The sequence below is a fragment of the Pipra filicauda genome, unplaced genomic scaffold, assembly GCF_003945595.2.
Source record: "Pipra filicauda isolate LSUMZ 115617 unplaced genomic scaffold, ASM394559v2 scaffold91_size2508729_pilon, whole genome shotgun sequence".
NCBI lineage: Eukaryota > Metazoa > Chordata > Aves > Passeriformes > Pipridae > Pipra > Pipra filicauda.
The window spans coordinates 2,141,710-2,164,997 of NW_024105109.1; the positions used below are offsets into that span (position 1 = coordinate 2,141,710).

The 23,288-nt window shown below is 42.3% G+C and overlaps 2 protein-coding genes across 4 annotated transcripts in view; one reads left to right on the forward strand and one right to left on the reverse strand.

The window, feature by feature from the left end:
* SH3BP5 (SH3 domain binding protein 5) overlaps window positions 1–13,074 on the forward strand; it is a 51,605-nt gene extending 38,531 nt beyond the window's left edge. The window contains exons 5-9 of the mRNA XM_027733313.2: window positions 1,154–1,284; window positions 5,436–5,478; window positions 7,450–7,669; window positions 10,706–10,966; window positions 11,615–13,074. Coding sequence (XP_027589114.1) covers window positions 1,154–1,284; window positions 5,436–5,478; window positions 7,450–7,669; window positions 10,706–10,966; window positions 11,615–11,796 — 837 coding nt within the window. The 3' untranslated portion in view covers window positions 11,797–13,074. The remainder of the gene's footprint in view (window positions 1–1,153; window positions 1,285–5,435; window positions 5,479–7,449; window positions 7,670–10,705; window positions 10,967–11,614) is intronic.
* Window positions 13,075–14,207: 1,133 nt separating this feature from the next.
* CAPN7 (calpain 7) overlaps window positions 14,208–23,288 on the reverse strand; it is a 34,193-nt gene continuing 25,112 nt past the window's right edge. For 2 of the 3 annotated variants that reach the window (XM_027733309.2, XM_027733312.2), the window contains 5 exons: window positions 22,921–23,066; window positions 22,185–22,247; window positions 19,664–19,794; window positions 18,366–18,458; window positions 14,208–18,284 (listed from right to left, as the gene is read on the reverse strand). In XM_027733309.2, coding sequence (XP_027589110.1) covers window positions 18,140–18,284; window positions 18,366–18,458; window positions 19,664–19,794; window positions 22,185–22,247; window positions 22,921–23,066 — 578 coding nt within the window. In that variant the 3' untranslated portion in view covers window positions 14,208–18,139. The remainder of the gene's footprint in view (window positions 18,285–18,365; window positions 18,459–19,663; window positions 19,795–22,184; window positions 22,248–22,920; window positions 23,067–23,288) is intronic. The other variant, XM_039391225.1, reaches the window with a different exon arrangement.

Below are 23,288 nucleotides of genomic sequence, written 5' to 3' on the forward strand. Positions count from 1 at the left end.
CTTATATTGAGCCTGCCAGATGTAGAGGTGGCAGCATTGTTTGCAGTTTGTCCACCTGCCCTGATGGAGAGCTCAGCCTTGGGTGGTGTGCACCTTGAGCTACTGTCCCAGGGAAAGGGGACAGGCTGTCTCTGCAGACTTGTGGGCGTAATGTGAGTGTGATGACAGAATTGCCCATAGGAAAAAACAAGGATGTGTGGGGAGAGAGTTTTTCTTGTATCACTGGTTTCTCAAAAGGATGAAATATATAGCCTTTTTTTCCCTTTTTTCCTGGAGGGGGTAATGAACGTGGGTATATAAGGCTGTCAGCAAATGTCACATTTTGTCAGATATTTTGAGGTGATTACAGTCTATCATACTCAAATCCCAGTTCTGCCGGATTCAGCATTTCTGTGATGTTTGATATGAAAGGTATGAAAAACCAACATGATACTGGACACCTGACCTGCTTTATGACCCTGATGTTGGTAGCACTTATCATGTGATTTATCCCAGATATCAAGGTTTATTCTAATTTAGCCCCAAGAATGGATGTGAAGGTTCGAAATGTAATTGAGCATTGGCAAATTCCAGTCACTGTTATTTTGTAGCTTCCAGCATTTTTAAATTGCAGTTTCCTTCCCACACTACAAAGGTGAACCACCTTCTGTGCAGTCTTTGGAGACTGCATTTTCATTTAAGATACTTCCATGCTAAAAGCAGCCTTGTCTGACATGTTTCACTAAGGAAAGTCATTGCAGCAGCCTGGCTTTCAAACAGTTGTTTGAGATAAGAGGCTGCAGCTTATTTTCAGCATGCAGGAGAGAGTCTGTTATGAACCTGATAATTTCTTTTCTCCCCTTTCTTTGAAAGTGGACGCATATAAAATAGTTGAAGGGCGTTGGAGTTGAGTTTATTATTTTATATCTGATCAAGAGATCCCTTGGAAATCTTTCTTTCTCATAAAGTTCTGTAGCAACTTCTTTGTTTAATAGTAAGTGGTGTGTGTAGATAAGCAAAAAGTGGTAAGAGCTACTGGTTGATGCTGATGCATTTTTTTCTATACTCTCCTGACATGAGCTGATTGGAGAGATTATGAAGTTGCTGTTAATTAAAAGGATAAGAAATGAAGCACTGTGTCTTGCCATTCAACCTGTTTCTTTCCCTCTTGAAGGTCATGGAGGCAGAACACACCAAAACAAGAAGTGAGTTGGTTCACAAGGAGACTGCAGCCAAATACAATGCTGCCATGGGAAGGATGAAACAACTGGAGAAGAAGCTGAAAAGAGCCATCAATAAATCAAAGTATGTTTTACATCTGGAGATGAATTTATTGGTGAAATCTGTTTGGGGGAAATACCGATTCTGTGGGGTTTTTTGAACTTGTGAAAGGGTATTGCTCTTTGGGCTCCTGTCTGCACAGAGCAGCCTCACAGCACAATTGGTACTGGTATTTGTCTTTGCATTTGTTGTCCTTTTAACTGTCTTTTGAAAAAACTGATTTGATAATGTGGGATATGAAACCTTTCCTGGGTGGAATCTTGGTCTTGTTCTAGTGCATTGAATCCTTTGGTGGCACATGACTTGAGAAACAGGCCCATGGCATCCACACAGACGCTGTCTGCAGAGCATCATGGCTCTGTGTGTAGGTGTTTTGCAGCTTAGGATTGTTTGCAGTTTAGTTCTTATTTTTAGTTAGGAGAGCAACAAAGCAAGTGACAGAAGTCTGAAAGGTGTGAGACTGCACTGGTATAGCGTGCTGTACATCAGACTTGTTTACTTCCTGATGCTGCCGTGGCAAAGCCGTATGAGAGCTGTTCCTGGGGAAGGAAGCACACTTCAGAGGGCATAGCTAAGCAGCGTAAGTGTCATTAGTAATTGTATCTGCATTTGATGTACATTTGCTCTGTTGCAGAGAAGTGAAACAGCTTTTTGCTCAGAACCTGTTTAAAATTTTGGCTCTGTTTACAACCAAATCTTAATCTTCTTTATATTTCACAGCCTTTTTTTTTTTTTTTTTTTTTTTTTTTTTTTTTTTTTTTTTTTTTTTTTTTTTTTTTTTTTTTTTTTTTTTTTTTTTACATTTCCAGACTGTAGCTTGTCTGAACAATCTGCTTGCTGTATTTAGCTTTTAATCCCTCCATCTAAAAATGACTTTTTGGTGAAATCGGTCAACAAAAAAACCTATTTTGATTGGTGTTTGCTCAATTCCAGAGAGAATTAGCATACTCAAGCAAGATTAAAGCATGTTTGCTGAAATGGTGTAGCGGCTTGACTTCCTAGAATGAGCTGCATGCTGTTTGTTTAGCGCTGCACAGGGACTGTGAAAACCATCATCAGATCACTAAGTGACAGATTTCTCTGGATGAGAGCAATATCTGAGAAGTGCTTTGGCTGCTAGGAGTTCCTTCCTTACAATAAGATTTAAAATAAAAGCCCTGATTAAATTGTCAGTGGGGTCCTACATAGCTTTTTATAGCCACGATAGTGCGCAGTCTGATGCCCCAGCTGCCTCTTGTGTGATTTGCTTCTGAGTCTTCATTTCCTTGCTGAAACTACCCTCAGAGGGGTGTTGTCTTGTGTCATTCTCCTCAGGACAAGCTGCTTTTCACTTGTGTGGAAGAATTCCAGCGTATGCCTTCATCTCACATTAGGGCTGACTGCAGTTTAAACCACCTATGTAGGGTGTTTTGGAGACCCTTTAATAAGGGGTGTACAGAAATGCCACTTCTAACCTAGTATTGAAGTGGAAGACGCCTGATGGCACAAACAGCCACGGATGTATTTGAAGTCACGCCACATAGGGATGTTGGAAAGGTCAGTTGTCTCTCAGCATTGCAGTTTTCCTGTAAAGGAGAATTGAAACTGAACTGAAAACATCAGTGCTGTCAGGTGGCTACATAAACTGGGAAATGAGGCTCCTGAACTTGCAGCTGTTTGTATTTTAGGGTGTTGCTGGTTAGTAGCTGCTTTTCAGGAAGGATTTAGCAGCATCCTGCTCTGACCTTCTCCCTGGGTGGTTTGGGAGCACTGGCTGTAATGCTTGGGTCTTTCAGGTGCATTTGTCCATTGTCTCTCACTGTAAACTTGTCGATAGACATGCTTGAATGAGTTGCTCTCTTTCAGGAAAAAGTTAATTGCATTTGCTCCCCACTTCAGTCTGGATTAAGATGCTTAAAGCATTACTGTTTTGAAAATAAGACTGGGACAGCCTAGCGAAAAGTAATTTAGATGATTTGCTGTGTAAAGTTGATGAGCAAAGGATTATTGGATAGTTTTGTTTTGGTTTTGCTTTTAATTTTGTTTCTGGGTGCTTACTTGCTTGTAAGCTATGAGTGTGCGTATGGCTGCACGTTCTTAACAGTCCCCAGATCTTCTGGCTCAGTGCCTCTGAGCTGTAGGATAATGAACTTGCCTGTGTTAGCTGGTTTTTGGAAGTCACTTTCTGCTCCGGTGACTTGGGCAAAGTGCCTTGCGCTCCTCCTGTCATCTACTTAAAAAGCACTTTGACTGTGCAACGCCCTGGACTTGGACGACTCCTGATGTAGGACACTGATTGCATCAGTGAACGGTTCGCCCGCCCTGCTGAGTTACAGACAAGCTTTCAGCAGTTATGGGGCCGTGGACATAAGGGGATGAAGTGACCCAAGGAGATGTGGGTCCCTACCCTTCCAGCGCGCTGTTTTCTGCTGGCGTCAGATGCCTGGCTGTGTGTCAGCAATGAGTGAGCAAGAGTGCTTATGTATGAGCTCCTACATGTCAGCCTGTTGGCATCCTTCCTGTGACTTAGGTGGCATTTTTTTTATCTGTTATAAGTAAACATGCCTGCTCACATGTGCACATATATGTCTTTGTGTGTAAACACACACACACACACACACGCATATACGTATTGATTTTTTCACACCATACAAACACACCTGTGCTTGTGGCTGATAGAAAGGGGACTTTTCCCCCAGGCTTGTGGAAGCTGATGGAAGGTTAGGACTGAAGCCTTGTTGTTCCCTCCCAATTGATGCCAGGGTAAGGAAGGAAGAGGATGAGGTTATTTGAGGTGAATGGGTTTCTCTGTTTTCCCTGTACATGTTTCCCTGCAACACTGTTCTGTCAGTGTCTGTGGCTTCTCATTGCTTTGGGGTATGGCTGTAGGAGTCCTTTATCTGTTGGATCCAAACTCTCAACTACAATGTTTTATCCTGTCTGGCAGGTGCATCTGTGTAGCCTTTGGCAGGGTTATGTCCCAGTGAGGAAAGGCAGAGGTACAGTTTGACTGAATCAGTGTCCCTGGAAACATCGAGACTTGGCTGTGTGCTCCTACTGATGGTAGGGGGGCTGATTAAAAGTATCAGAGATGGAAATGACCTACTCTTGGGGAAACACAACTCAGTTATTTTGTGTGTGACTGTGTAGTGAGTTCAACCCTTCAAAGAATATAGGATCAGAAAGCCACAGTTCTGCACTCCTGAATTCTAGTGCACAATCCAAAATGCAGCTGCAGTAGGACTTGCAGCTCAGAAGAGGCTTGCTGTCAGGGTAGAAACATGACAAGGGTAGTTGACATTCTATTTCATGTAAAACCATATCTGATTGTTTATGTCTCCCCTAATTTCCAGCTTCTGAGAGATGAGGAAGGTAGTGAGCTCTGCTAAAAAATCAGGGCTTTTGTTTGTTTGGGTTTTTTTTTCTTTTTGTGTGTTGTTTTTTTGTTTGGTTTTGTTTTTTTTTTTTCCTCCTCAGTGTTGTATCAGATGATATTGGCTTGTGGGCTTCAAATCTTTGAAGCTGGAATGTAGTTTCTAGGCTTTGTACTGCACCTCTTATACCCCTGCCCTCCTGCAGCCTTATAAGCAAATTTTGTTGTCTTTTTGTTGTCAGAGGTAGGAAACAGACCGGGTGTGACACTGTGTTCTGTGTCCAAGCAAAATGTTTCAGAGCCGTGCAGCATGAGGGAAGTGCCTGGTGGGCTGCTGATGGGAAGTGCTGTGCCCTTGTATGTGGTGCTCTGACCTCCCTTCATCCCCTTTCCTTCACTGAATAACCCAAGAACTGTGCCTTCAACCCCCACATCTGAACCCAGGGAAATCTAATGTTTACCTTCTTTGGGGAATTTACATGTGCTGTGGGCTGCTCAGAAAATGGATACAGAGAGGATGCCTACGCCTGAAGCTGGATGCTGCATTTAAGTATCTTGCAGAATCTAGGCCTGAAGGAATTGTGCTGTCAACTCCTAAAACTGGAGTTTTACAGTTTTTATTTAGGTCAAAAGACCCATGAGAAATAGAAAGAGCAAGACATTGAGAGCACGCGTAGGTGTCCTGTCGTCTAGATAGTGGTCTCTTGGGGTTACAGCAATACACAAAATAGCTGTGTTCGTGCTACAAAGAGAGCAACTCCCACTCCAGTACTCTACATTCAGTCCCAGTGATTGTAAACAATTATTCTTTGTTTTTCCACAGGCCTTATTTTGAACTCAAGGCAAAGTACTATGTCCAACTAGAGGTACGTATGTAATTCAGATCCATCTGAAACTCTTTACTGCTTATGGTAAATACTGAAATTACATCTAAAGTGCTCTGACAACTGTGTTGTGTTTCTGTAAAAAACCAATTCAAAACCTCTTGAGCAATTTGCTAAGCACATTTTAAAGATAAAAGACTAAGAGAGGCTTTGTTTCCTTGTGTGAAATCAGAGTGTTCAAACCCTGCTGCTTGCTACCAGAACCAAACAAATACAGTTTGGCTGTGTTTATTTCTTGTAGTTTAATGTGTCTGGTGTTTATTTGTTTGTTGTGGGTTTTTGTTTCATTTTTTCCCCTATTGTTTTGTGCTTCAGACTGTTTAACTGTCCTTGGGGTGCTCTTTTATGTTTACTAGTTGGATCAATTAACAGAAGAAGTAACCTGCTTGTACTGCTCAAACATATGCAGATGTGAATTTCTGATTGGGGTTTGGGATAAGTGGGATTTGTGATTTGGCTTGATAGCTTCCAGGGCTTTTTTTTTTTTTTTTTTTAGTATCTTTGCACTTCATTCTGTGTGATACAATAGTGTCTGGTCAGTGCTTGGGCATAGCACGTGCCTCGCAAGGTACAGTGGCCCTGGGGTGGGCATGGCACTTGTTCATGGGATGGTACTCCCTGCTATTACAGCCCTTAGTCTTGGAGCTGCCAGGGCAGGGAGAGCAAAGTAGCCCTACAAATTCAAGTGCAAGAATCACTCTCTTTCTACTTGAGTGACTTTTGCTGCATATGGCCCCCAAAACAAGGAGCCTGGCTCCTCTGAGTTGAAGAGTAGTGGCTGGTGCTGTAGTTGTGTGTGATGTGCACAGGGTTTAAGTGGAGCATGTTGCCTCTCACTGTTGGCTCTGGGTGCAGGAAGGCTCCTGTGGGGTGCTAGGTCAGTAGGAGCCTAGCTAGAAGAAGATTCCCATTCCTTGCCTGGGATGCAATGCATGTCCCACATCTTTTTTGTGAGCCCTTCCCTGAGCTGCCTGAGATGCAGCAGCTCTTTGTAAGCCTTGGAGACTCTGGCACACACCTTTTTCTTGCCAGGATCCAGGCTTGGATGCCCACTGCTGCTGTCTTGCCTGCCTGTGTAGCTGTGGTCAGCAGCTGTTGCTGCACAGAGCTGAACCCTTGCCTGCTGGGTGCCAGCCCAATAATCCCTTCTGGCTGGAGGCCTCTTTTGAGAAATACCCTTTTTCCCAGGGGCAAAGGCCCGTTGTTAGGGGGCCTGTTGCTTCTCCGTGGCAGTAGCTCAGTGCCCTTCTGAAGCAAGGTGATTGTGTAAAATGTAATACAAAAGACAGCACAGACTGCTTTTGATGTACAATATAAAGTGTTGAGACAGCCACAGACACACAAGCAGTGTTTTCCCTTTGGGAAACAGGGGGTACAACACTTTTGCCCTTGCTCTAGAGTGGTGTTTGTGCCTGGGGACATGGAAACTGCTGTATTATAGCTGTCAGGGTGTGAGGCTTGCTGCTTTCTGTTCTGAAGGTTTAGTGACCAGAAATGATGGGTTTGGTGCTCAGTGGAGAGTGAGGCTTAGTCCCCTCAAGGGTGATCCCCAGCCTTGCTGTGCTCTGCAGACAGAGGCTGTCAGCAAACCTTAGGGGTGGTTCAAGAATAAGCAATGACATTGTGTTGAGAGCTGCATTCCTATGAGAGATCCTGCACATTAACTGAGTGGGGGCCCTGCTCTGTGCTCAGCCAGGGGCAATTACCACACTGCAGAGGCAGTCCCAGCCCTTGGCTGCTGTGGATTGCCTTGCTGTTGTCTCCTTCACAAGTGTCACTGCCTGTGCTAGGGTGCTTTTGAATTCCAAACTCTCCCATCCCCTAGATGGTATCTAGCCCTGGTTTGTGCCAGCTCGCCTGTGCAGAGCCAAGTCCCCCGGACACGTAACAGGGAACTGTGTGCTGTGCGTTGTTCACGGTGAAAGTCCGTCTAATACCTGTCTTCCTTGTTAGCAACTGAAGAAAACAGTGGATGACCTGCAGGCAAAGCTGGCCCTGGCTAAGGGAGAGTATAAGACTGCCTTGAAAAATCTGGAGATGATCTCAGATGAGATTCATGAGAGGAGAAGGTCCACTGCTATGGGGCCCAGAGGATGTGGCGTGGGTGCTGAAGGGAGCAATACCTCTGTGGAAGACCTGTCAGCAAGTAAACCGGAGTCTGACACCATCTCCAGTGAGTACAGAGCACTGCTGTGCTTGGGAATATCCCATGGGCATCATAAGAAATGCTAAGATTAGGATTGCTCTGCGTATTCTGCAGTTTTGAAATTTGCTGGCTGTTGTGGGACTGTGGCTAAGTTGTTATGCTTCTTGTTATTACAGAAGTTGATTACATTCTTTTACAGCCAGTTTTCAAGGGGAAGGGTTATGAGTTGAAGTGCATCAGCTGTTCTCATAGCATCACTGTTGTTTTTTGTACAGTGCTGTATGAAAGGAGCAAAATTAACACACTTCAGAGCATTTTTAAGCCAATGATGCTGCTGTTGGTGACTTGCCTGAGGTGGTCTCAGGCTGTCGCAGATCATTCAGCCAGGTTGCTGAAGTGGCAGTGCTGTCTGGAAACAGACCTTTTGGATCAAGTGCTTGTCTTCCAGTGCTGGGCCTGTGGCAGAGGAACTAAAGGTACAGCTGCAGCACTACAGAAAGGTGTGATGCTTGCACAGAAGCGTGTAAGGATAAGCTCCTTCGCACTGCAGGATCTTCTGCCAAGATGTGATTTCAGCAGAGCATGTGTGCTGCGAACAAGGGAAGTGAAGAAGCAGCAATATGCTGATGCAGTGTGCTGAGGGGCTCTGTATAAGATGGGTGGCAGCAGCAAGCTCCAAACAAGCTCCAGGCAAGCTAGGTAACCTCTGCTTTCTGGTGGTACATGGGGACCTTGTGTTGCGAAGCCTGTTGTATTGAGAGTTTGCGTTTATCCTGGCTCTGGGTGAAAGTGGATAGATGGCCATTGCATGTGGCCTACTTTTGCCTCCCTCCTGGACACCTTCTCCAATTCTTGATGCAGAAAGTCTTTTTCTGCTGCCCAGTCCCACAAATTCAAATTTAATTTGTATTTCAGCTCCATTTCTGCAGGGGAAAGTCTAGGTCAGGATTGCAGGAGTTCATAATTGCACAACCCTGGTGCCCAAAGGCAGAAAATGCAGTTTCCCCATAGACACTGGTGCATACTCGCACTGAGGTCTTACAGGTCGGTGATACAGCCTGTCTGTGCCATAGGAGCTGGGAGGCAGCTCTGGGCTGGTGCTTGACCTCTGCACTGGCAAGACTTCTTGCATGATGTGTTGAAGCTCTCAACTCAGTACTGTGCAGCTGGGACCTTTCCAAGTTTGGCAGCAATTGCCTCTTTGGATACCTGCAAGTCCCCCCTCCTCATGCAGAAGGCCTTCTTTCTGAAAGGCTTAGCTTAACTGAGTTAAGGTTTTCTTGTGCTGAAGGAGTTCAGAGGCCTGGGATATAGGGGCAGAAAGAGCCAGAAAAATTAAAGTTAATTCAGAGCGACCAGTTGCTGGCTCTCCTGGTCACTGCTGAGGCTGTAAGCAAAGACCAGCAGCATGGGCTCATCCCTCTCTTTTAATTGCACAATCTGATACAGGTGGAAGGACTTCAGGTTGTGTCTAGTGCCAACACAACTGGGTTACAACAGGGCAGGACTAGCAGCGTGCCAGACTTAGTAACTAAAATAGCCTGGATGAGTTATGTAATGTGTAGGGAGGTTTCCACCAAGGTCCTTTTATATCTTGATTTCTGTCTGCCGGAGTTGAATAAAACACCTTGTCATCAGCAAGAGTTTCTTGGCCCTTGCAGATGCTCCTGTGTTTTACAGTAAGTTTAGATGGTGAAAAGTAAGCTACAGTTTGAGCTGTGCTGCTTGTAGACTGGCTGATGTCAGTGCTTCTTGCCAAGTAGAGGACTCTCTAATTGGAAACATCTTTTTTCCCCACCTTTCTTTGCTTTCACCCCCTGCAAAGTTATCTGTATTGCTCACCATATATTGATAAAATACAGCAAGTGAGAAGGCCACTCCGCAGTCTTGTATTTAACATCATTAAAAATAAAGCACAAAACCACAAGAAAAACTGTCTCTGAGCTCAAAGTGCCCTAGAGGGGGCTCAGGAAGGTGAATGACGCTGTTATCCATTTTATGTTTGAAGCCTTTTAGGTCAATTCTGCAGTGTGTAAGTACAGTTCTGCAATCTGCAGATCCAGCAGAAAGAGGCTGAACATCTCGGCAATAACCGTATTGGTGGCTGCCTCTGTCGGCACTTTTGTGTCCGAGTGGTGCATGTGAGCCCTGGGCTGCCGGGGCAACAGAAGAACTACTTTGAAACTTCTCCTTTGAGCCGTTTTGTTAATGCTGCTGCTTTGCTTCTGCTGCTCTTCCAAGGCGGTTCTGAGCCTCACTAGCAATGGTGGGAATCAGAAGGAGGCAGAATTGAAGATAACTTCAGATCACTGGACATGTCTTGCTCTTTGTAGGACATCTTCAGGCCAGTGTGATTCCAGCACGCACTTCTCTTGTGGAGAGTCTGATGCATGTAAAGGACCTTCTGATCCCAGCGGGACTACTTGTGTGCAAAAGTCTTTGGTTCATAGGTCCCCATCCTGCAGTGAGCCATGTCTGAAGTGTGTTGAATTTTAGCAAAATGTACACCCCTATGTTGCACAAAATGGAATCATCTTTAACGGGTTTCTCCTCTGGTTGCTAATAAAGACCCTGCAGCTTAATCCAGACAGCTCGGAGCTGGTTTGCTTTAATTAGAACTCAGATTTGAGCAAATATGAACAGGGAAAAGAATATATGTGGGTGGGTTTTTTTTTAATTTGATGTTGCTTGGTGATCCTCATCCAAAAAGAGATCTTGGGAGTTTGTGCTGGATTTTAACTGCAAGTGTGTGAAGATAAGGTGGAAGCAATCTGCCCTGGGAGCTATGTCTTTCCAATTAGTGCCTTAAATAACCAGGAGTCTGTGCTAGGATCATGATGCTGGGTGAGGCAGACACAGGGGATTAGGCCCTGGCCTAACTTGTGTAGTGAAGACCACGAGAGCACAAGACCAGCTGGGCAGGGGGAGCAGGGCCAGTAAAAATCCAAGAGCTTCTTGGCACGAGGAGCAGTAGAAGGTGGAAACCTGAGAAACTGCCTGTGCTTGTGAAGGTGCAAGAGAGAGGGTACGATTACTAACTGGAATATTCTCTGAACGTTGCAGTGGCTTCGGAAGTGTTTGAGGATGATAATGGCAGCAGCTTTGTATCCGAAGAAGATTCAGAAACTCAGTCAGTATCCAGCTTCAGCTCTGGTCCTACAAGTCCCTGTGAGGTGCCCACTCAGTTTCCTCCTGCGACACGACCTGGAAGCCTGGATCTGCCCAGCCCTGTATCCCTCTCTGAGTTCGGGATGATCTTTCCTGTCCTCGGCCCCCGAAGCGAATGCAGCGGGGCGTCCTCCCCCGAGTGCGAAGCTGAAAGAGGTACGCACGGCTGGATACGCCCTGGGCCAATGTTTTTCAGTCTTATAAAGGGAGCAGGAAAACCTTCTCAGCTCCCCTAGGTGTGTGTGCCAGCTCACTGAGCTCTGACCCACTGGCGTCTTCCTTGGGGAAGGCAGTTCTTGAAGGCCCCTTGTCTCAAAGTTAACAGTGACATCTAAAGCATTTTAATTATTGTTCTCCTGGCTGGAAATGTTCCCCAGTTCTGTCTTAGTGGAGGGGGTGGAGGTTTCTCACAAAATAAGTGTTCAGTGGGATTCTGATGGTACGTTTATTTGAAGGAAAATCTGAATTCATTTATTTATTTTTTTAAAATTATTGTCTCGCTTGCTGAAAATCTTGCTTTCCAGGGGAAAAAAAAAAACTCACAAAAAATAATGTGCCAAAAGGAACCTCTTGCAGGCTTTGCCAGCCCTAGCTGACTAATTCAGACTAAAGGATTACCATCACTCTTGTGTGCTCCAGCCTAAAGCTGTGTTGATTAATTTGCTGACGCAGTGCACAAGCAACGTTTTGCTCCTGCTCCTGTAATTTTTGCTCGCTTTGGCAAAGGAAACTGCAGAGATGCTTGAAGCTTAACTTGCAGAATGAAATCTGGGTTTAACATCCAGTTTAATCCTTTCTTTGCAGGGGATAGGGCAGAAGGGGCTGAGAACAAGACGAGCGACAGAGTGAACAAGAATAGGAGCAGCACCAGGAGCAGCTCCACTGAAGGGCTGACTTTGGATAACCGAATGAAGCAGCTCTCCCTTCAGTGCATGAAAATCAAAGAGGGAATATGCGCGGGCAGAAAAGCTGCCCAGATTGGCTGAGTCCTTCTTGTGCCCTGTCCTGATTAATGGGAGTCTAAATATTTATACATGAACTTCTAAGTGTTTGAAGAACGTTGTGCCAATAATATATGCCAAATCTTAAGCGTTTACTCTGAGAATATAAAAATGCACTAAGAAGTTTAATTGATGTGGAGGGCTGAAGTTTTTATTCAGTAAACCCTTTGTAGGCCTGACGAGTTATCAAATGTTTAAGCTGTGCTCATATTTCACAGACTTTGTAAATTGTTTTGTAGCAGCCTGGCTGAAGCAATAACTAGTAATGTTCCCGTGTAAATTCATGCCAGTCGGGGGTCTGAAATTCAAGCCAGACATTTGCAGAAAGCGGTTTGGCTTCGGTTTTGTAGAATGAAATGCTCTTTAGATACAGCTGATCTCTTGAGTACAAGTGGCATATTCTTTAAACATCTGTATTTGTCTGTATTATGCTGAAACTGTAGAAGTATTTTGTATACAGGAAAGCTGTTGCATGTGTGGGGTCTGAAAGCCTTCACTCTTCCCTTGGTGCTCGCAGAAAGGATAAAATGAGTCATGCCTATAAAAGCCTATAAAACAGACGGATGACAGAAAGGGGATGGTGATGCTCAAGCAGAGGTAGGCCCTTTCTAGACACCTTCCCGAGTCTGACTTGGACTCTGTGGGTGATTCCAGTGACCAAAAAGAGTTGATTGGCCCCTTGCCCTTCCCCTCCCCTGAAAAGTGAAGTATTATTTTTCAGCACTTTAAGTGTTTGGGGTTTTTTTTCCCTCAAAAATGGGAGTCATAGATGTTTTCCAGACAGCTATGATAAGGGATTCACCCTTGAAATATGCATGAAGAAAAGGAATTGCCAGTGTAGATTGACAATGTGTTCTTAAGCTTCTCCGTAGGTTGTACTGTGTGGGGGTTTATAACTGTTAAAGGGACTTGGGATTTTAGTATGCCCTAGAGAAAGTGTTCAATAAAACTAGAAAGGGCACGGGGAATGTTTTGACAGCAGCTGTTAGACAGTAGTAGTGTCTGATAATTATGCTAATAAGTGGTAGTAAAAAAATCCTAGGACTCTTCAGTTTTGGTGACTAAGCATTTCTGAAAGCACCATTTTATCTAAAATGTCAGTTTATATTGTTAATTTGATGGGAATTTTAGTATTGCCCAAAGTATTTTCTATTCTATGTTTTTGCAGTCCTGTTGTATTTCATCCCTGCCACAGCTTGTGTATCTATTCTCAAAGTTAATGTAAAATTCTTCACACTACAGTAAACATTTTTGTTTTCCACATTTTGAGTCTGTGCAAGTGAAGTTTATCCAAAGCTCCAGGAACCGAATCTTCTTGTGCAGCAAGTTTAGTCTCCAAATATCCACTTCCAGCTGAAGACTGCAGTCTGGAGTAACTCTGGTATTATCATCATTGAGGTACATGGGCAACTGTTGCCTCCTTCCAGCTTCCTGAATCTCTGCATATGTGGTTCACTTTTTATTCTGAACTGTGCCACAAGACCAGAGCTTTAGTCAGGTTTTCCAAAATCCCTTAGTGTGCTGAAGGAGGGAGGTATTCTGTTACACAACACCTCTGTACCTAATGCTGCTGAAATTGGCTGTAAGGCCATGCAGAATTGGAGGTAAAGAATCCTGTTTTCATAAAAAATAGATTCAACACATTATAACTGTTATGCTGTAGTAGCTTTAAACATTTATACGTTCACATCTTCCGAAGACTTGAAGGCTGAAATCTTCCATTGCCAGCAGTTCCTAGGCCCAAAAAGTGCTTAGGAAAGAAGTCTGTGGTTCCAACTTCTGATGTGACCATTACTTGGGGAAAAGCTGGGGTAGGCAGTATTAAATATGAAATGAAAAGCAGTAAGAAGTGCCACATTGCATTAAATGTTTTTACTTAAACTTTTGTAGCTGACCTATTGTCTGTGCTGTATTCAGTTAGAAAAATTTGCAGAGGTATTTGTGGTTGCATCTTACTTTTGCAGACCTCCCAGTCAATGCCAGTTACATTTTCCTAGGTTGTTTGGATGGTTTTTTGGTGGTGATTTCTTTTTCCTTTTTCTGGTTTGTTTTTTTTTTTTTAACCTCTCTTGCTATTGCATTTCCTCTCATTTTGCCAGTTCTGACTAGAAACCCAAACTCTCTGCACTTAGGCAACAAATTAGTTTTGTGTTCCATCAGGATATAAAAATAGTTGTGTGTGCACTGCCTTGCTATGTCCTGACTGGGTTCAGCTCCAAGCAGGGTAAAACCATTGATGAGGAAGTACAAAAGTGCGTGGAACCCACCCTGCCCTTACTTTTACACCACACTTCCATGAGATTTGTTGAAAGACCATGCTGCAGCCTTCTTCCTTTGGCGACCTCCAGACTTAGCAGGTAAATCACCCTTCAAACACACAAGCAAACAGGCAGAACTGTGCGTCTATAATAAATTAATGGAAAACTCATTTTATTTTAAACTTCATAAAAGCCATAATTATAAATATGACGGACTTTTAAATGAACAAACATTGCTATGGATTACAAGCAAATGAACAAGCTTTCTCCAGTTACTTTTCTGTTGGAGCTCTTAAAGGATTCTGAAGTGTAACATGATGGTAGCTGCCTCCATGGGTATAAAAATAAGCCTCTGCTGTATCAAAGTATACGTGATCACTTCAGCTGCCCTGATATGAGAATGTATGAAGCAAATGTTAACCTAGGAATTCTGCTTCTCTTTGGTATTGTCAAACAACTTATATGTCCTTTTTGAAACAATGAAAACCTCTACTATATGTACACAAACTTAATTCTAAATAGCTGGCTGTTCAAACACCATGGAGATTGTGTGGTTAAGCGCATAATTACTGTACAAAGTAGTTACAGGACACTTGCAGTGTCATGGGGCAGATGGGATAGAAGCTGTTGATACTGTTCATCCATGGTACTACCTCTCACTGAGTCTGAGAATAAGGGATTGGGTTAACCAAGGTCTAACCTGTGTCTTCCTGAAAAAAAATAAACTGGGAGGGGTGTCTCAACCTGAGCTATAAACAGCAGCGTCATGGGGTCTTGTGTGGAGCTTTAAAGTAGGATTTTTAAAGGAATACACAGAAAAGGCTTTGCAATGCATAAGTAAAGAGAACATTAAAACTTTTGAAGAGGCTATATCCAGTTATTCCGCTGCACTCCTGACAGAGAGTTAAAAGTCATTTCTTTGTAGCAATCTTCCCTTAATGAATCAGAAAATGTGTAAATCCTCTTAAAATCCCTTACAGCAACTGGCCTCCATTTCATCAGTCACCCCCTCATCTGTGGCTCTAGCTGTAGTTCAGAAGTGTACCCTGTGTGACAATCAACTTAGGAGTGCAGGATGCTTGCTGAGGCCTTGTATTTAAATTTTTAAAAGCTTGAATTGTATGTTTAGAGGAAGAGAAGACTTAAGGATCAAGAGGTGCATGACTGTCTAACTGGAAGTAAAATAACAAATCCAATATACCTCTGTTGGGCAGCTATTTAAATTTTTGCATTCACAGCTCTTATTCCTTTCCAGAAGTCTTGCTGCATAACCCACCACCTCATGTTCTCTGTCACGGATCAAAAAATGCTAAACAGTATAGGGGAAAGAAAAGCTTAACTTAGACTGTGGCCTGAGGTTGTCTTAAAATCTTCACTTTCCAATAATTTTTCCAGATTTATTTGTGGAAAAAATATTAAAGTATATATTTGACAGAAAATATTAAAGCAAATCATAAACGCTTACACTAACATTTTTTCCTAAGACAAAATGGCAAGAAAACTTCGTTGCAAAATCAATTTGCCACAACCAGAATCTGTAGACTAGAATTTATAAGAATATTTTGCAGTTCCTCTTAAATAGTCCACCGGAGTGTTCTGTCCTATATTTAAAGGAAATGCACAGTGATGGCATTCTAGTAGCCTATGCAGGTGCAATATTTGAACAGGATTTGTTTTATATTAATAAGATTGACACTTGTCTCCATTTATGTATGGGATTTAAGATAAGCCAAATCCCTTGACTGTTCTGTATATGTAAGAAATATCAGCACATCCTGTTTGGGACAGGATACTTTGTCCTTAATGCCAGACAGTGAGTACATTTCTTGCTTTTAGTTCAGTTTAGTTTTAGTTCGGCACAGTATGGAAGCTGAGCCTTATGCTCATTTCATGCAGCATAAGCTTGGCAGTAGCTTGTGCTCAGGGGGAAAAAGAAAGAAAAACTCCTTTCTGCTGAGTAGAAACCAACTACTGAAGAACAACAACAGATTTTACTGTAGGCAAGTCTACCAGCTTGATCTCAAACAGCAGAGAATTTGCAAGAACTTGGTACTGAAAGCTGGCAGTTCTGGCATCTGCATTTTGTACTGCCAAAAAGATACTCAGTTGGGACTTCCTAACTACCTCTAACGTCACAGGTGATAAGATACATGCAGGACTCCACTGCGATTCTGGTTTAGCGTGAGCTAAAAACTTCACAGAAATCTGCAGAGAAAATGTGAGCTGAATGAGATTTTCATTTTGTAGGGATGAAGCTGTCCTTGACCCATACTCCAGAAACCAGGGGGTAACTACAATGAACCTAATCTGTTTCTTTGCTCAGCTTGTGCCCATGCAGAAACTTCCCTGCAAAAGAAGGTAAGTCACACTGTGACAAACCTGTCCCAAATTTCCTATCCCAGATGGCCTTTGAGAGAACTGCAGTCAGCAGGACATATTTTCAAAGGCATGAGCTATCAGTGCCCTTTCAGCACTAGACACTTGCTAAGCAGCTGTCTGATGTAGGAAACGAAACAAAAGGATCTTGTACTTTCTGGAGAGGACTAATAGCAGACCTCTGTGGGAGTAATTTTAGCCCACAGATATTTCTGGTGCTCCTGTAGAATGTGTGCTCAGTTTCCCAATGGCCAAGTGACACCTGTGCTCTAAAGCAAGATTTAAATGCTACCTGTTTTGATTGAAAAACTGGCAAACTAATGTGAATGGCAGCAAAATTCTGTTTTAAAACATTCTTTAAAACAGCAAAATGGCTGTTTTAAAAACATCCTCTCCCCCAGCTGTCAAATATACATTTTGTAAAAAAGACAAAATTTAATGCATTTCAGGATCTGAGGCAGTTGGTATTAAATTGAAAATTTGGTTATCTTGAATCCTCTTTAGATACAATGTATACAGATCTAGAGGAGGAGCTCATATAGGAGGCTTCTAGAAAAATCTCATTCTGCATTAATCCCACTTCCACTATTTTCTTAGAAACTCTAACCCCGCTTCTGTTGATGACAGTGGCCAGGTGCTCAATTCATCCACTGGTTTCAACTTACAAGGAAAAAAGTACCTTTTCAAAGATGTCTGGTATAATGGAATCAGCAAGTCCATTCCCTGCAGCTGTGGTTTATTAGCAGGAGAGGCTTAACTAATCCTTCCCTATAGGCTGAATACTTATAAAAGTGATGAAAATAAAACATTTCTTTGCTGGGTTTCTGATGGTGGGCAGTTTCCCATCTCCCCACCAGCAGCTGAGACTGTGGGGATCTTCAGATGAAAATCTTTCACGCCTGCTCAAGGAAGTCTATGCTGCATTCTCCGTATGCTGCTGCTGGATACCCCCCTGTCCTTACTGCTGATCAGGATCAAGCTCGGTCTGGCAGCTAGTAGGAAGAAAACCACAGAGAACCTTGTGCTGTTTTATGTACTAAAGTCACACCGATATGAACTAACAGTTCTCAAAGTACACGTAACATGAGCGAAGCTCTTAGAAATAGTTCCTTTACTCCTATATACATATTCCAGATAAGTTGGCGCATGGACTACTACATGCTCAGCAGTAGTAAATTTACATTTAGAGGTGATAACCAGTTCAATGCTTAAAACATTCAAGATAGCAGCACAAATATGTAGTAAAAGCTATTTGGTCCTGAGACTGAATAAGCAGAAATACACAAGAATATTTTTTCTTACATGTTTACTTTTAAGAATAAAATCTTTAACCCATATACCCTGTATTTTGGGAGAAGGGAATTTCAGTGTTAGTTTTTCTCCTAACTCACTGGACTTTGATTCAAAGTGTGGGAAAATTGCAATAAATTGAGTTCTGCTGGTTCATTTGAATATATGCATTTTAGCCTATTCCCAAGCCTGTTGAACAGTGCTCCCTCCAGTACCATAGCAGCAAACCCCACAGCTAACTGCCTACCACAAGTAAGTGGCAATCAGTGATTCCATGCTTTTGGCTATAACTTAGAATGTAATTTTCTTTTGTGCATATGTGTAGGAAGGGTTATTCACCTGTTCTCAGCCTGTAGGACAGATCAAAACCACCTCCTTAAACAGTACTGCACAGATATGTCTCCTCACTGCAGCTGGGACACCTTAAGAGGAGTAGTACTGTTAAAATCTAAGAAAAAAGGACCCTCTTGTTGAGGCAGGAATGTGGTGGGGATAATGTTGTAAACTCCAGCAAGTATGTTCTCCACTTCCAAGTAGCAAAATCCACACCTATGATAAAGAAAACTACCTGTTAGAAATAAGATCTGAAGTATTTCAAACCTCTGTACAGAATTCATTGAGTATTATTACCTGTAGTCACCACTGCTCTTTTTGTGAAAGCCATAGGAACCAGGATCTCCTACTGTTGAGACGGTGACGAGTTCAAAGCCAACGCTGTATTGCCTGCAAGTGACATGACAGCCATCATGTATCTGGGTCATCAGGATTACCACAAAGAGGGCTATTTATTAAAACCTTCACAGTATAACAAAGACATCTAAAAGCGTTGTCACATTTGTGACAGAAACGTCAAGTCAAACTTACCGTGATATGAATAGTGAATTTGGAGGGAGACAGAACACAACTCAGGTCTGGAACTAGACTACAGGGAAAATGCCTGCTAGAAGCCTGCCTCTGCATTTAAGCAGACTTCAAGTAGTTAAACTTGTGGAGACGCACTCCTGTGCCACGTGGCACAGATCCTAGGGTGTGATCTGATCGCTATGGGAGGACTCGGTGTCAGTGATCTCAGCAGAATTTCTCATGTTGCAATATAACTTGTGACACTTTGTCTACTACCTGTTAACACATGTGACAGGCATCGCTGCCCCTGCCGTTCAAACTACCCAAATATGATCTGCAAGTACAAAAAAAAAATGCATACAAAAAACTGCTCAATTCATGGAACAGCACAGCCACACCTCTGCACTCATCTTCATTTCATGAGAGAAGGAGTTTCCTCAAAGAGGGGAGGATGGATAGAAAAGTGCTGCCATTTTGTGGGCCCCACTGTACAGCTTTGCAAAAGATAAACATTTAACTGCAGATCAGGAGATGTTGCTATTCAGAAGCTCTGAATACTGGTATTTTGAGGTAATCATTAATTTTGCCAAAGGAATTTGACCTGCATAGGTCTACTTCATAGGACATTGAGATTCAATACTTCTCCTGGCTTGCTAGTGGTAGAGTAAATGCACTTTCAGAGATGTCTGAGATCTTGTAAGGGTTTAGTATCCTGCATAGTAGCTGTACTAAAAAAGGAAAGGAATTATGATCATAATTAGTTTTAAGAGGGAGAAAGAGCCCTTTATACCTTCTTCCCTTCTGTGCAAGGCCTAGCTCTGCTCAGACCCCAAAACTATAAAGAAAGGAAGGCTCCTGCTTGCCTTGTAGGTCAAGGATTTCTTTCAGTAGTAAACATGTAGGTTTAAAACACTATTGATGGTGAAGATAGAAACGTAAATAGTATTAAATTCAAGCCAACTCTGATACCTTGTTTTCTGGATTTTCTGTGAGCTCCCCACCCTCCCCCCAAGAGGACACTGACCAAGCTTTATCTTTAGCTGTAATGCTCTCACTGTGTTGATGCATGCTTATGCTCTACAAACCTCGGTCCCCGTAGTTCAATTAGCAATGGTCCATTCTTGTCTAGCTGGATTTGATAAATGGGGTTATTTTTGTAGGTGTCTCTGAAGTTTCCACATCCTCCGGCACTGTGACCTTTCCACTGTCCATTAACCTGAAAGAAGTCAAAAGTACAGAAAACACATCCTGAGGCTTTGTATTGCTTATATAAACACACAAACAAGAGCAGAGACTCCTCTCACTTTAGAGGTCACTGACTTTTGTAAGCTCTCCTAATTTTTAAAGAGAAGTGAAAGACCATATTAAGTATTCAGAGTTTCACTGCCGTCCTCCACCCCCCTTGATCAAAGCCTTACATCCCTTGGAAGAGTACTGTACTTTTTCAGCTTATATGACATAAGTAACAAGTGACTGTTTCTGACTATGACAGATCTATATTCCCATCTATCCCATGCCTTCTAGACTATGCAGGTTATTTTTTTTTTTGCTCAGACACTTCTCTGTTGGGCTAAATGAGAAGCAGCAGTGATACAGGAAGTACAACAATAATGGTAGTGTAACCTTTGCTTTCAAAAATCACTGCCTCCAGCCCTGTCCATCACCTCTCTGCTCTCTGAGAACCAGCACTGCAGTGACAAGATAACCATAAGGATAGATTCCGCAAGGACAAAGACACACAAGAGGAAAATTGCTGCTCAGACTTTGAGAAACAGGCCATCTGTTTCCAAGTTCCTCCTGCTAGTCTTTAAACTGAAAGTTTAGACTTGTAAGACATGCCAGGCATTCACACAAATTTATAGCTGAGATCCATTTCTCCTGTTACTTCCCTCCCCTTTCTGTCAAACCAACAAGGGGCAACGTTTCTCCTTGTGATTTAATTTCTTTATTCAGTGTCTAAAACCCTCAAACACAGCAAGTTTGGAAGCAAGGGGGATTTCTCCCCCTACCATGCTGCTACCCAGGAGCCTAAAATTCTGTGTGCTGTTAACCTTTCCAGCCCTTTTCTACCTCTGCTACACTTATTTCCAGGAATCACACTAGGGCTTGGGAGCTCCAGAGGTGAACACTCGACTTGAGCATAGGACATCTAACAGAACTTTCTTTTATGGGTAAACTTGGAACTAGTTCTCTGCTTGCTTTTAAATGTGATGACTGCTAAGCAAACATAAAAGATGCATTAAAAACAGACAACTAACTTTTTGTATTTAATCTTAAAGACAGAGTTGGCCTTGGATAGCTAGAACATCTCTTTTTTTTTTTTGAATACTAGACAGACATCTTCAAATAATTAACAGGAGGTTTCCACATACTTAATTTTCTTTTGAAACATATTACAACATAAAACAGATGTTCTTCCTCAGACTGGTATCTTTAATGCATTTTTGATCTCTTAAAGCACTCCCTCAAAGTAAGCCCAGTTTTTATAAGCTATACAGGAAAATGGTTGCTTGGAAGAACTAAGCAAATCATCTCACTGTTCCCAGGAATCTTTCTAGTCACTCACCATTCTCCAGAACAGGCTAGCTTCAAGGGGCTGTTCCAGAAATAACATCTGGTATGGAACACTGTCTGAACTCGAGAGCCTCGCTGCAAGCCAGCGTGTGCCCCTGACCACACAAAGTAATGCAATCCTTGGCTTCAGGCACAAGTGTCCTAGAAAATGGACTGTTCCACTGTGGCTCAAGCTCCCTTGTTTCTCTCTTCCTGAAGAAGTTACTATTTGAACAGAAGACTTCTGATTATAATAGATTCCCCAGGGTGTGCATGGTAGGTACAGAGCTAAAGTTAAGAGCTGCTGGCTTATTCTTTCTTGGGGGTAAAATTGCTAATATATGAAAATACATGCAAGTTACTTTATCCTGTGAGCTCTTGGCTATATTTGTACTTCAGCTGAAGGTGTAACTGCAGCTCACATTGACAGCTGAAATATGAACAGCAGCTGGCCCCAAAACTGCCTGGGCTTCTGACTTAATTTCAGTCAAGTTTTTCACTCTTGCCCCTGTTGCTGTACTTTTGGGGAGCATTTCAACGTGAAATGTACCATGGGTATATTGCTTTCATCCTGTTTGGCAATGGGAGTGCTTATCCCAATGGTGACAGACCTTTGAGATGTCTTTGCAAAATTTAGGAACTGTATGTATTGTGATATTGACATCTTAAGTATGTTTGTCACAGTCTTGCTATTGTGCCTTTGGTTTGACATTGCTGATTTTGTCCCATCATGCCAAGAGTTTTCCCAAGAAAATCATGCAATTCTCCCAAGGGGAGACAATAAATGCTTTTGTGGGGTTTTTACTCTGTAGCATTACTAGCACAGTCTGACCTCTGCAGAGAGATGACTTACTAGGGTACAGGTTCTAAAGGCCAGTCTATTCTACAAAGGCTTTGCAGAATGTCTGCAGTGGCACAGCTGCAACCACACACTCTGCAGTGAAGGTGGAGAAGTAGTATAAAAATACATTTAAAAACCTTGTACATCTCAAATATGGAAAAGCCAAACCAGAATTATTATCCAGTGACCCATAAAATAAAATGTTTCTTTACCCGCTTGGAAATGGTGTAAGGTGTAGGAATCTTGGAAAAGGTGAACTTGCACAAGGAGTACACCTGTGTTGTAGAAGAAGCAGCAGGTCACACATTCACCTTGCACTTTTCATATGAAATCATGACAAATTAAAAAAAAAAGAATTGCTTACACAACATTTTTAGATACTTATTCACTACATGCCCATATTACCCATTGGATGATCCTGTGTCAAACTTAAAATCCTGAATAGTGCTGGGAATAACAAGACTTAGTTCTACTTAGTTTTTATTTAAACAAAAGGCAAAATGGAAACATTATTTTTAAGTGACAAAAAGAGATATCTAGCATTGACCATCACCTGACTGAGCAGTTAGAGAAAAACTCAAATACTAAGTCCAAAGACTTTGAGGAGTCAAAAAAATTTTAAATCTTAACTGGGATCTAAAATGGGCATATTTTGGATACACAAAGAGCCAATGATCTCCCTGTACACAGATTTTTTTTATTCTAAGAAATAAGAGTATTTTTCAGCTGATTTCATTACTGAAATTTCATTGCTAAATGCATGCACGTTGTTTTAACTACAAACAGAGAACCTTACCAAACACTTCATCCAGAGGTTCTACTCCATCATTCATAGCCTCCCTCCCCAAAATAGCAATATGAACCCAGAAGTATACTTTTTAATCAAATTTAAAAATAAAGGATGTTTTTTTAGTTGCTTACATTCATTATAAAACCAACAGCACATACCCTGATGGTGTAATGGATAGTGTTTTGTTTCTCATACTGGGACACCACTAAGGTAAATGTATGGGGCCCTGGAGAGGTCAACTTTATCTTAGTCAGATAATGAGGACTGTTGATCCGAATACCATCGATATACGGAGGAGGATCAGCTGAAAAAGAAAAAGGATGAACACTCTTCTGGATCAAAAAATCCCCCACCTTGGTAAACTTCTACAAAGATTAGACTGTGAACGGACCTGAGTGCTTTGAAAACAACAGAGCCTCAAGACTTATAAAAGGACATATAATCTTAAGAGCAACTGCTTTTTTCAGGAGAGGTACATCACACATGACAGAAGACATATTCTGCACTTGAAAAGTACAGCTTAAAT